Source organism: Zootoca vivipara, chromosome 2 (genome assembly GCF_965207765.1).
Source record: "Zootoca vivipara chromosome 2, rZooViv2.hap1.1, whole genome shotgun sequence".
NCBI classification, from domain to species: domain Eukaryota; kingdom Metazoa; phylum Chordata; class Lepidosauria; order Squamata; family Lacertidae; genus Zootoca; species Zootoca vivipara.
In genome coordinates, this window is record NC_142584.1 from 119,745,864 (window position 1) to 119,759,040 (window position 13,177).

A 13,177-nucleotide genomic window follows, 5' to 3' on the forward strand; every position below is an offset into this window, starting at 1 on the left:
ACCTCTAGGGGACCAGCAAGAGTTAAGTTGTAAGGGAGGTGAATAGCCAATAGGAGCTCTCCAGGCAGAAGCAGGGGGATATAAGGAGAAGCAGGCAGGGATGAGAGGAGTGGAGTGGAGTTGATGAGAGAGGTGGAGAGGATTTGAGATAGAGAGGGTTAGAGAAGCTAGTGAGGTGAGCTGTTGTGCTGAATCTGAGAGAGAATTAATAAGGGAACTACAGTCAGGGAGGAAAGTGGGGAACTTAACCTGAGTTAAGTCCGTTCTTAACCTGAGGTACCACTTTAGCTAATCGGGCCTCCCGCTTCTGCCATGCTGTTGGTGCATATTTTCTGTTCTTTATTTTCCAAATAATTTTTATTCATTTTCAAATAAAACAAAATACAAAAATACAAAACAGGAAAAAAGCAATAAAGAAAGAAAAAATACAGGACATAGAAAATAAAAGGGGGGAAATCATCTTAAATCTAGTTTCTTAACATTGTAGACTTCCTCACATCTCCCTCAGTGAGTTCAATTTTATAACCAAACTAAGCAGTTTTTATTTATATCTTGAATCATTCTAACATATTTTTTTTATAAACCTTAAACAATTTCTCATTATATCTTATGTCATTCAACATATTTTTTCCTTAACCTTGAACAATTTCGTAATGCATCTTAAACTATACTTAAATAATTTCTAATTTCATATTCACCTGCTAATATCATTCCCAGATTGATCAATTAACCTAATTCTAAAAAAACATAACAACTAATCCCTTTAACTTTTATTTCTCTCCAAAGCCCATATTTCATTCCCAAAAATATCCATATAAACAAATACTATTTCATCTAATCACAATTAAACATTTAAATCTAGTTCAGCCCCCCCCCCTCCCTTGGAATCTGTGTCTCCAGAAGCCTCAGCCAGCTCCTTAAATCGTTCCAGATTCGAACCATCTTAATCAATCAGAGAAAATCATATATTGAAAGCTTTCACCCCACTCCCACTCTGACCCATTCCAACCACTACTCTACTCTCTTCGTCCCCTGCTGTGTCCTCAATTCTTTAACAGTTGTACAATGCCATCCAATTGTATTTCCACATTTCAGCCCTCTTCCATTTTTTGTTCCCCTCAAACTCTGTCCCCAGCATGCATCCTGCCCCCACCCTCTCACTGGGCGGGCATCATTCCATGCTGGTTCCTCTTTGAAGGTCTTTTGGATCAAACATGGATCCTGTCTCCCCCCCCCCCCCTGGAGGAACAATGATCCATGCCTCTTCTCCTTCTTAAAGTATTTCATGATTCAAGTCTGATGTTATTTCAACTTTGTTCTCTTCATTCTCTGTTGGGATTGGTACTTTTCCATTGTGCTTACGCATCTCATCTCTAAAGTCCAAAAGTAATTCCAAAAATAGTTTTTCAAAGTCAACAAAGTCAGATGTTGTGTCTTCCATCTTACTGGTCATCTCAAATTTCATGGGAGTAACAGAGCAGGAAATGGTGCCGACTGTATTTCCAATCCTTAATACTTAAAGTCACGTCCGGTCTGGTTTCTAACTCTCATTTTTTAATCTTCTTCATAACTTAAAAGTCTTTAATCCAGCGCTGAGAAAAGCCTTTCATAAATTTACAACCTCATATTGTAGTCTCTCTTCAGTGTTGACAGCTCTCAGCCTCCAAGAGGAAACAAATTCCTTTCTATTGTGATGTCATAATGGTGGATCGTTGGCGCATGATTTCTGTTCTCATCCTGAGGTAGGACTTCCAGTTTGTAACCTGAAGGGTTTGCAACCCAAGGTGTTTATAACTAGAGGTACCACAGAACATAACTTTTGGAAGACCTCTGAAGGCAGCCCTGTTCAGGGAGTTTTTTGTTTGACATTTCATTAACTTTTATATTATGCTGGAAGTAATATATGGGTGTGGTAACAACAACAACAACAACAACAACAACAACATGTCCCTTTGTCATTAAACCCAGGTTGGCACAATCCATTCGTTCTGCCAGGGTTCCAGTTAGAGATGTAAAACTTTCAGAAATTTTGAAGCTCGGAACCCCCCCACCCCCCTGTTTTTGTTGCTTTATATTTTCTTCCAGTGCTTTGAGGCCTAGTGAAGAGGAACAGAACCAATGCATACCACACGAATGCAAAACCAAAAAACTGAAACCTTTTTCTTTTCTGGTGACAACAGCACCTCATAAAGGAAGAAATGTGTCTTGTTCTTGCATTGGAGAGTTCAGTTTGTAACCTAGGACTTGCTTGTCCTCACAGAAATTAGAATAATCTGATACCTTACATATTTTTAAAAAATGATTTATAAAATATTTGAACCCCTTATTTAAAATATTTTATTCATCATGTTAAAATAAAACATTCCATAATCTATTTTTTATTTTTCCAAAAAACAAACAAACAAAAAAGGCTTCAGGAAAAAAAATGGGGAATTTTTCGGGGGGGGGGGGGTTCCGGGCCTTCACATCTCTAGTTCCAGTTCAATGTCAGCAAGATTAAACAGATGCATGTTGGGCCAAAAAAAATCCTTAATTTCACATAGAGGCTGAGGATAGGAGGTGAGGGACCAGGAGCGCGACCTTGGGGTCATGTTAGGTAACTCAGGGAAAATGTTGACCCCGTGTGCAGAGGCTCAGAAAAACATCCACGCTGGGGATGTTTAAGGAAGGGATTCGAAATGCACTGTATGGATTAATTGTGGAAGATTTTTGTATTTTGAGGACAGGTATCTGAAGAAGTGTGCATGCACACGAAAGCTCATACCAAAATAAAAACTTAGTTGGTGCTACTGAAGGAATTTTTGTATTTTGAGGAGATAGTGATCTGATAGGGAGATCTGGCTCTGCATTCCTATGTTTTATTACTCTATCTCTATCCCTTATAAACAATGTTTGATGTGTTATCTATACACCGCTCAGTAAAAGCCTGAGATGTATGGCCTGGCTTTTACCCTTTGATGCAGAGTGGCCTAGCTAAGCCTGTCTGGCCATAAAACATGAGCACAGCCTGTATATAATATCTATATTTTTAGCATGGCAATAAGGAGTTTGCATCTCAAGCTACCTGGGGGTAGCAAGTGCCGAAGTGACCCCCAGGTAGCTTGAGATGGGAACATATATTTTACTTGCTGCTCAGAAAAAAATATGTAAAACGTCTCACTCACTCTGAATCTAATAAAAGAACCATTTTGCATTTAGCAAAACATACACCTGCCACTATCCTAATGGTCTCATGCAGATCTAGGGTGTGAACACATTAGGAGTACTGTGCACAGTTCAGTATTTGGGACCTTTTAGTTTAGAAAGAAGACAAGGAAGGAGTGACTGACCAGATAGCATGGAGAAAGAGGATAGAGAAAAGTCCCCCCCCCATAAAACGAGAACTCATGGAATCCAATGAAGCAGGAATGGTGGAAGATTTAGGAGAGTGAAAAGAGGGGTCTCTCCCCTCCTCTGCATCCAGCCATTCCATGATGGCAACAGCAACAATAAGATAATTAAATCAATAATACACATTGTGCTCTGCTGACAGGAGGACTCTGTCAGATCATGTCCTGTTTCAAAGGTGGAGGGAGGCTTTCCACCCTCTGGGCCCAGAGGTGGCTCCTGCCTTGGGGCAGCTGGTGGATTTGGAGGAAGTTGACCCTTAGCACTCTCGGTTTGGGACCTGCCTGAACCTCCTTCCACATTATACTCATCCATATTGTTTCTCCCCGTGTCATTCTGGGGACAGCATTCTACACACACTTGTGTCACCGTGCCCCCCCCCCCGCAGCACATTGCTTTGAGATGCTCTGGTACAGCCCCTTCTTCCCTGTGCCCCCTTCCCTCCTCATGCAAGACGTGCAGCTAGGAACAGAACCTTTCCTGCTTAGGCCACTAATTACCCTTTTTATTTCTCCTGTCACCAAATATATCTATACACAATATATCTATAAATCAAAAGAAAAGGTGAGGGTTTCAAGATTACCTTGGGCAAGTAAGTAGGTGCTTTCAGTCTTTCTGTGTCTTCATGGTTCCATTATTGCAATTATAACAGTGGGAGTGATGTTGCTGTTCCTATAATATTAATCTAACTCTGCTGCCAAATCAACACCCCCAGTCTCAGCCCCACTTTGTGCAACTCTCCATTCCCAGATACAAACATTTCCACCTCCCTCCACCAAACACCAAAACAAGCTCACTCTCAGTCCGTCCTCATTCAGAAGCAACACTCCAGACTCACACACTCCTCCTCCCTATATAACAATACATTAAATATTATATTATGCTTACTATTGTGAAATGTCCTCTTCATTACTTTAAATACATGTCTAGACAATGTTACATACAAACAACAGAAACTCACATATGCTGCATGCATTTAAGATTGTGAGCTGAGAGGGTTAATAGCTCAGCAATCGTCCTGTATCACGGGGGCCCTGTGATGTGTTCATATAAACAGGAAGTAGTACCTGTTGCTGTTGTATCTGTTATATACGACACTGTATGTTTTTATACTGTCTGTTCATGTCACAGCTTCCAGTCGAGATGGAGATGAACTCCCCTGGCTGAGCTGCTCTAAGCAATAAATCTTTGTTTTAACGAACAAGGGAGTGGATGTGATTATTTCACAGGCACAGAAATCTGGATAAAAGTTTCCGCTGCTACGGAATGTGATCTGAACTTGGGAGGAAAAGTTTCTGGAGTTTTAGAAACAGAGGCTCGACATTTGTGACGGAGCGTACTGGGCGAGTATTTTTGCAAGTGTCTAAAACACAGCTAAGAAGTTGTTCGTAGGCAGATAGATTTCTCTGCTATCTTTCTGTCTCACAAAGCTCTTTTATTGATAATTGCCAATTAGACAATTGGACAATTTAACAAAGATTGATTTCCTGTTATTGATGTGAAATAAAGTGTCAACTCAGAGAAACACATTCTACACTCTAAATGGTTCCACCCCATGGAAGTCAGTAGATGTTTTGGAAAAGCATTCCATAATAACCAAAGCAGATCCCACACTACTTCTATTTAAACCATTTCTCTTATTTGAGTTAATTGATGGCTTGTAGTTTCCAGCCTTACAACTCTTACCCCTCAGAGTCTTTTGATGGTTTCTAAGACTTCCACTACAACTGAACCTCTATAGACTTCCCTAGCACTTATATGGCTTCTCCCCTGTATGAGTTTGTTGATGAATTTTAAGCTTTCCACTGTCAGTGAAGCTCTTTCCACACTCCATGCATTTAAGCGGTTTCTCCCCAGTGTGGGTCCGTTGATGAATTCTAAGTGTTCCACTCTGACTGAAGCGCTTTCCACACTCCAGACATTTAAATGGTTTCTCTCCTGAGTGAATCCGTTGATGATTTCTAAGGTGTCCACTCCGACGGAAGCTCTTTCCACACTCTATGCATTTAAATGGTTTCTCTCCTATGTGACTCCGTAGATGAATTCTAAGGTTTCCACTGTCACTGAAGCTCTTTCCGCACTCCATGCATTTAAATTGTTTCTCTCCTATGTGACTCCGTTGATGAATTCTAAGTGTTCCACTCTGACTGAAGCTCTTTCCACACTCTATGCATTTAAATGGTTTCTCTCCTGTGTGAGTTCGATGATGTGAATTCAGGTCTCCACTCTGACTGAAGCTCTTTCCACACTCCATACATTTAAATGGTTTCTCTCCTGTGTGAATCCGTTGATGGTTTCTAAGGTATCCACTCTGACTGAAGCTCTTTCCACACTCCATACATTTAAATGGTTTCTCTCCTGTGTGAATCCGTTGATGAATTCTAAGGTTTCCACTGTCACTGAAGCTCTTTCCACACTCTATGCATTCAAATGGTTTCTCTCCTATGTGACTCCGTTGATGAATTCTAAGTGTTCCACTGTGACTGAAGCTCTTTCCACACTCCATGCATTTAAATGGTTTCTCTCCTGTGTGAGTCCGTTGATGAATTCTAAGTTGTCCAGTCTGATTGAAGCTCTTTCCACACTCCATGCACTTAAATGGTTTCTCTCCTATGTGAGTCCGTTGATGAATTCTAAGTGTTCCACTGTGACTGAAGCTCTTTCCACACTCCATGCATTTAAATGGTTTCTCTCCTGTGTGAGTCCGTTGATGAATTCTAAGGTTTCCACTCTGATTGAAGCTCTTTCCACACTCTATGCATGTAAATGGTTTCTCTCCTGTGTGAATCTGTTGATGTTTTCTAAGGTGTCCACTCTTTCTGAAGCTCTTTCCACACTCTATGCATTTAAATGGTTTCTGTCCTGTGTGAGTTAGATGATGACTTCCAAGTTTTCCGCTGTCACTGAAGCTCTTTCCACACTCCATACATTTAAATGGTTTCTCTCCTGTGTGAGTCCGTTGATGAATTCTAAGGTTTCCACTCTGATTGAAGCTCTTTCCACACTCTATGCATGTAAATGGTTTCTCTCCTGTGTGAATCTGTTGATGGTTTCTAAGGTGTGCACTCTGACTGAAGCTCTTTCCACAATCTATGCATTTAAATGGTTTCTCTCCTATATGACTCCGTTGATGAATTCTAAGTGTTCCACTGTGACTGAAGCTCTTCCCACACTCCATACTTTCAAATTGTTTCTCCTTTCTCTTTCCACACTCCATGTATTTAAATGGCTTCTTCGTTATTCACATTGAACATGGCCCCACAGAATTCTGACTGCCTTCTTTATTGTCTGGTTTGGAGGGCGAAGTGGGGAGGAAACCCGATTTGTTTTCTACGAGGAGAAGAAAGGAATATTAGCACCTGCTCTTATTTTAACATCTCATATATTCTATCATGTCCCCCGTATGTTCCACATTTTTGGGAAATGGAAGTGAACTAATGTGAAATAATGGTAATGCATCATAAACCTTTCATAACCCTTAATCATCGTTAATGAAGCAGCATTATCTCAGTATATGGTTGAACTGTGGAATTTACTTTTTAAATAATGAGGTTTCTCACAGGAAAGGGAGCTGCTCTGAACTTCCGATTGACCGCGCCATCTTCTCCAGTCGGACGTCCATTCAGCGGAGCAGATCTCAGTGCTTCAGAGGTGGTGGAACCACTCGAGCGCAGCAGACCACCCCCAAAAAACCCAATCAAGCGTTTTGGGGGCTGAATGTCTGGCGGGCACCATTTACGGGCTCCCTCCTCCCCGGTTCAGCTCTGTTTTGGGCCCCCGAGAGTGAGGACGTAGAGCTGCGGCACATGGACAGAGACCGCTAACTCTGATGTAAAGGAAGAATAAAATATTGGAGGACAAGGAAGATGGATTGGAAATACAAGAAATTACAGTGGAGAAAAGAAAAAATGAAGAATTAGCTCCTGGGGACAAGGTGAAAGATTTTAAAGGAAAAAAAGAAGGAAGGCTCCAAGATGGAAAGAAAATCTACAAAGTAGTATCATGGAACTTTGTTAATCCAGGGACGGAAGAACAAGAACCATTATTGGGACTTAATGAAAATGTTATGACTAATGACTGGCTAGGGAGTCTTTATGGTATCAGGGGGCAGAAGGAGGGGAGGAAAACAGGGCTAAAAACAGGTCAGAACGGGAGTCGGATGAAGAAAAAAAGGAAATTGTGGTTTTGTAGCATTGGATAAAAATGCTTTTGAATTTGGGCTATATTATGGAACTTGCTGTATCGATTGAGGAAGACGAGACCGGGGAGAGGAAGAGGCTGAAGTTGAAGAAAAAAATGTAGATGATATATGTGAAATTAAAAGGAATGATTAATTGTAGGATCTTTTATTTATTTTTTATTCTTTGAAGGAGATTTAGGCTAGGGAGGGAAAATATGATAATGTAATGTGTGAATTGAGAAACATGTTTAGCATAGTTAAATAGCAATTGTAAGGAATTAGATAGTTGAGCGGATTTCTGCTTCTGTTCCTCTTTCTGCTTTGGGGCCTCTTGGTGGCAGGGGGAGGCTTAACTTTAAAAAAGGACCACCTCCAAGTGTCCGTTCACCCTGGGACCTTCTCGTGGCTGGAGGAGGACCGGGGATGGGGGGATAGGAGGAGGTGGATAAAAAGTGAAAAAGAAATAAGAGAGGAAAGTTTTAGAAATATAATTAGTTTGAAGTAATGTTTTGTTTCTAGGATAAGGGTTGAAGTTTTGATATATGAAAACTGCAAAGGATAAAAACAATTTTGAAAATGAAAATCAGAAGGGTGGGATTTGAGGAAGTCCACAAAACAATGTTAAGTAAAAATGAGGGTAAAACAATTCCTCAAGAGTAAGGGGAAATCTCTGTGCGTCTTATGGAGCGAAGGCATGGTCCCTGGAGCCAAATTCCCCAGGGGTGAAGAGCACATTGTGTTTTTTTAAAAAAAAGAAAAATGAAGGGGGTGTTAAAGGAAGCCGCTCAGCAACTGATCGGCAAGATCGGGAGAGATTGGGGGGGCCGAAGCCATGAGGTTGCTTCCTTGCCCTCTTCTAGGTTGCGGAAATAGCTCCCTCTCCTTCTCCTGCGGAGGGCTGGTAAGGGCGAGCATGGCCGTGGCCCTGGTGTCACTCGCCGCCGCCACCACAAAGCTGAGCAATGCCCCCTCCCACCGCCAAACTGCGCTCACTCCCCCACCTGCCTGAGACTGCCCATCCCTTTCCTTCCTGACCTCAGCCTGGCGGGAGAGGGAAGGGGGTCGAGAGGGCTGCTTCGTGCCTGCCTGCCTTCCTGCCTGCGAAGCACACTTTGTCCCCTCAGCTCTGCCTCAGAAGCTCTCTCTGGAACATTTAAAAGTAACCCCGTTTCCCAGTGAAAACACCCGGGAGCCCTCTGGTGAGGCCGTTTAGCCAAGCCGGCTCTCCTCAATAATAGGAGGTAGGGCAGAGAGCGAGGCAAGGTGGCGACATTATTTCGTAAGAGGAACTAATGGGTTTTTAAAGGACAAGCGAGCTAATCCGGGGACAGAAGAAGAAAGTGGTAGAAGCAGCAGCAGCAGGCAGGAGGGAGGGGCGGGACTCGCTTCCCTTCAGCACATGACTATTTCGGGGTCCTGTGATTTTTGAGGGGGAAAAGAGAAAAGATAGTAAAAGAACCAACCAAACAAACAAAAAACCTCCTGCAATAAACAGCAAACACAACTTGACAATTTCGGGGTCCTGTGATGGTCTAGGGGAAAGAGAAAAGATAGCAGCACCTGTGCAAATCCTCGGAATCCTAGCCCAGAAGGTGGGAGGTCAAAGCGAGAGAGAGAAGAAAACTCTCGAGCAGCTTTTTAAACTTGTGGCAAATTAACAGAAACAAAAAACAAGCCTCCTGCAATAAACAGCAAACAAGAAACCATTTTAAAATCCTCCCCGGGTGAAACAGCAGTCCCTTTGAGCTGCAGGGCAGTTAAAATGAGCCCACAGGGACCGATTGCAAACAAACACAATGGGGGTGTTGAGTAAGGTTAAAGGCTGGCAGCACAGGGAAAGACAACACGTGGACCGAACGCCCGTGCTGTTTTTATTCCCTTCAGCTGTCGGCTCCTAAAAGGAGCCACAGTAATTCGACAACAGCAGCGAGGTGCTTGTGGCTTAAGGGGGGATGGGATCCACACAACAAGAGGGACAATTGGAACCACACACCCCAACCCTGCACGCACCAAGCTGACGCCTCCCCAGGGACAAAGAATATAGGAACAGAGACTTGGGTATCGGAGGATTGCAAGCTGCTTGTCTTAGCCACGGGCAGGGAATCACCCGAGAGAGGAAGAGGCTCACAAGCAGCAGCGGCAATATGGGCATGCGGGGAACCGGGACACAAAGAGTTAAAGGGGATCCAACGCAGGGGAGGAGAGAGGGTTAACTGAACATTTGCATGTAGATTTCCCATCCTCTCAACTTCTCTAGCTTTATTTGTTCAGTAATAAAATCCCTTTTCCTGTATCAGATCTGTGAGTTCTTATGTAAACAAATTAGGGTGGCCAGTTGGTGGGTGTACAGAGAAAGTTACAAAGACTAAACAGCAACACATACTGTGGGATAGAGAAGTTTAAAAAGTGGAATGAAGGGATACAGTGTCCAAGAATCAAGACAGAAATGCATACAGTTTATAACCCAAGCGTAACAAGTTTTCCTTGTGGTTCAGAGTTTTATTTATTTTCAGATCAATACGTTTGTATCCCCTTTCAGGCAAGATCTGCCAGCTCACTTTACCCTCTTGTTCTATCAGTTGCTAATGAGGGCATGAGGAGTTCTAGTGGCTGTTTAAAGAGGTGTGCAGACGTTCCATTTGGCTGAGGTGACTCTGCAAAGTTGCTACAAGGAATTGAAAAAGGAAAGGGGGGCGGGGCTGTAGCTTTGATAGGCACATTAATGTTTCCAAAAGTGGTGGTGTCCCCCTCTGCCCCTCCTCCCACTTCTCTGTGAACCAAGCAGAGAGCGAGAGAGAGCTGCTTACAGGGATCCTGTCCTCTACAGGGATCTCCTCCTGCTGCTCTGAAGTTCCAGCGTCACAGCATCACCCACAAATGTGAGTCCTCCCTCCCTCCCCTCCCCCTCCCTCTTCCAACTTTAATAAAATATTGGGGGGGGCAGGTAAGCCCCATCTCACATGCCCTCAACATGGGGGGTGACTTTCTCAAATACGGTATTTAATTGGCGGGGAGGGTGAAGGCACCTAGGCCTCTAGGAGTTGGCTGCTATGCCTAGGAGAATTCAAGGAAGCAAAATGATGTATATGCTATAATATATGTAATATCACTATATTTTCCTGCAGAAAACCTCCCCTATTCTGATAAGGATAATAAAGCAGAAAAGACTAGTGTATAAGATTCCTTTTAAATGTGTTGAAATATTATGCTGATATATGGTACCGGTTGTTTATTAAATAGTTTAGTACCACATTTGATTCAGAATATCCCCCCCCCCTGTTTTCCTCCTCTAAAAACTAAGCGCGTCCTATGGAGCAAAAAATACTGTATGTTTGTCTGTATTTTGTTAAATGTTTCTGTTATGTATTTGTTTAGTTTCTGTCTTTATTGTATTATGTCTTATTATAAAAGGAATAAAAATTTTTGGGGGGAGGGAGCTGCTCTATGTCCATGAACCTGTCCACTATTGATCAGGTTCCTAAGGTCACCATGAAGTTATTCATACTCTGCAGTATAATCCTCCACCCCTTGGGCCATATTTTGTCCCCTTTGACCTCTAGATCTTTATTAATCACCTGCACACTCCCCTTTGACCTCAGGAGGTGCATATTGACCATTTTGGGAGAACCATACAGTCATACCTCGGTTTACAACCACCTCCGTTTGCGAACGGCGCGGACCCATCTGGAATGGATTAATTCACTTTCCATTACTTTCAATGGGAAAGTTCACTTCAGGTTAAGTACGCTTCAGGTTAAGTACAGACTTCCAGAACCAATTACACTCATACTTCGGGTTAAGTACGCACAGATGTGAGAACTGATATAGTGGGAATAATGGAAACCTGGTGGAATTGAGAGGAGTGGGGCACAGGTATCTCTGGGTAGGAACCCTTTAGGGCACATGGGTGGTGCTGTGGGTTAAACCACAGAGCCTAGGGCTTGCCGATTAGAAGGTTGGCGGTTCGAATCCCGTTGCTTGGTCCCAGCTCCTGCCAATCTAGCAGTTCAAAAGCACCTCAAAGTGCAAGTATATAAATAGGTACCGCTCCGGCGGGAAGGTAAATGGTGTTTCCGTGTGCTGCTGTGGTTCGCCAGAAGCAGTTTTGTCATGACCTGGAAGCTGTACGCCGGCTCCCTCGGCCAATAATGCGAGATGAGCGCTGCAACCCCAGAGTCGGTCACGACTGGACCGAATGGTCAGGGGTCACTTTACCTTTACTTTTACCTTTAGGAACCCTTTAGATGTTTCTCCACAGAGACACAGGCATGCGGGTGAGACGTTAGTTGACAAGACAAAAGCCTCAAGGGACGGAAATAATAAAGTGGGCTTCCTCCCTTTCCTCTTTCCCCCCATGGTTAGACTCACTATAACAGCCCCCAGTGCCCCATGCAGGAGCTGACCTGGGACTTATGGCAGGGCAAAGACTGAGCTTCAAGGGAGGAGAGGGTGGGTGGATGAGGCCTCCTGTTCAGGGATCTCTCCCTGGTCTACTCGAAGGAGATTTCTGCAGCCGGATTGCATGGATCGGGGCCTCTGCAGATAGCGCCCAGGAAGTGAGATGTTCTCTGCCCCTTTCTCTCCCCGCCCAGCGCCCCCTTCCCCGCCCTGCAGCTCTACCTCTTTGTCCTCGGGGTCCCCGATCTGCAGCCGGATTGCATGGATCGGGGTCTCTGCAGATAGCGCCCAGGAAGAAGTGAGTTGTTCTTGGGTGGGGGTTTCTGCCCCTTTCTCTCCCCGCCCTGCAGCTCTACCTCTTTGTCCTCTCTGCTCCCCCCCCCGCTCGCTATTCTACTCCGATTTCCTTTCCCGCCGCAATCTAAAGGGCTGGGCGCTCTCCAAGGATGCGCCCCCTCTGGGGGAGGGGCTCCTTTATCCCAGCAGGGCCTAAATCAGCCCCTCCACCGCTCGACTGATCCACAGAAAGAAGGGGAGGGGGAGCACTTCCCTACTTTCCTTTCATCGCCCCCCGCCCAAAAGCCTGCCCTCCCTTCCCAGCTGCCCTGTTTGCTGATTCAGGGGGAGGAAAAGCGCGTCCTCCCCCTCCCCACAACCCCAAATCTCCCCCCAACCAAAAAAAAACCAAAAACATTTCGCACCTTTTTTCTTCCTCCTTTGCAGACCTGCTCCTCTTCTGGGAATGTGGATGGAGGCCCCTCCCCCCTCCAACCTTGGCTCCCCCCCCAACCTTCCTGCCTCTCTAGGAAGTGGAGCTCACTGACCCTTGGGAGGAATGAGTGACGCCTCCGGGGCACGAAGGTTACATTCCCCCTTCATCTCTTTTAATCCATTGTCGGGAGGGGGGGGGGATGAGGATCCGGTCATTTTCACACCCATTTCCCAACGTGGCGTAGGGTGTCCCCGTTACAACAGCCCTGCAATGTAGAGTGGAGTTGTTATACGCGTTTGAGGCTTGGAATAGTAATTTAGGACAACCCTAAATGGTGTTATCCCTTGACATTATATCGTACAGAACCATAGCATCACAGAATCTTAGAACTGGGAGGGCCTGGAGAGTCATCTAGACCAACCCCCTGCAAGGCAGGAATCTCAGCTAAAGCATCCAGGACAGATGGCCATCCAGCCTCTGCTTAAAAACCTCCATGGAAG

At 44.3% G+C, this 13,177-nt stretch overlaps 1 protein-coding gene across 1 annotated transcript in view; it reads right to left on the minus strand.

Annotated features, from left to right (window-relative positions):
* LOC132591223 (uncharacterized) overlaps window positions 1-12,741 on the minus strand; it is a 28,149-nt gene extending 15,408 nt beyond the window's left edge. Inside the window, exons 1-2 of the mRNA XM_060268712.2 lie at window positions 12,667-12,741; window positions 5,215-6,717 (exon numbers count right to left, since the gene is read on the minus strand). Of these exons, the coding sequence (XP_060124695.2) occupies window positions 5,215-6,604 (1,390 nt within the window). The 5' untranslated portion in view covers window positions 6,605-6,717; window positions 12,667-12,741. The remainder of the gene's footprint in view (window positions 1-5,214; window positions 6,718-12,666) is intronic.
* Between the last annotated feature and the right edge of the window lie 436 nt (window positions 12,742-13,177).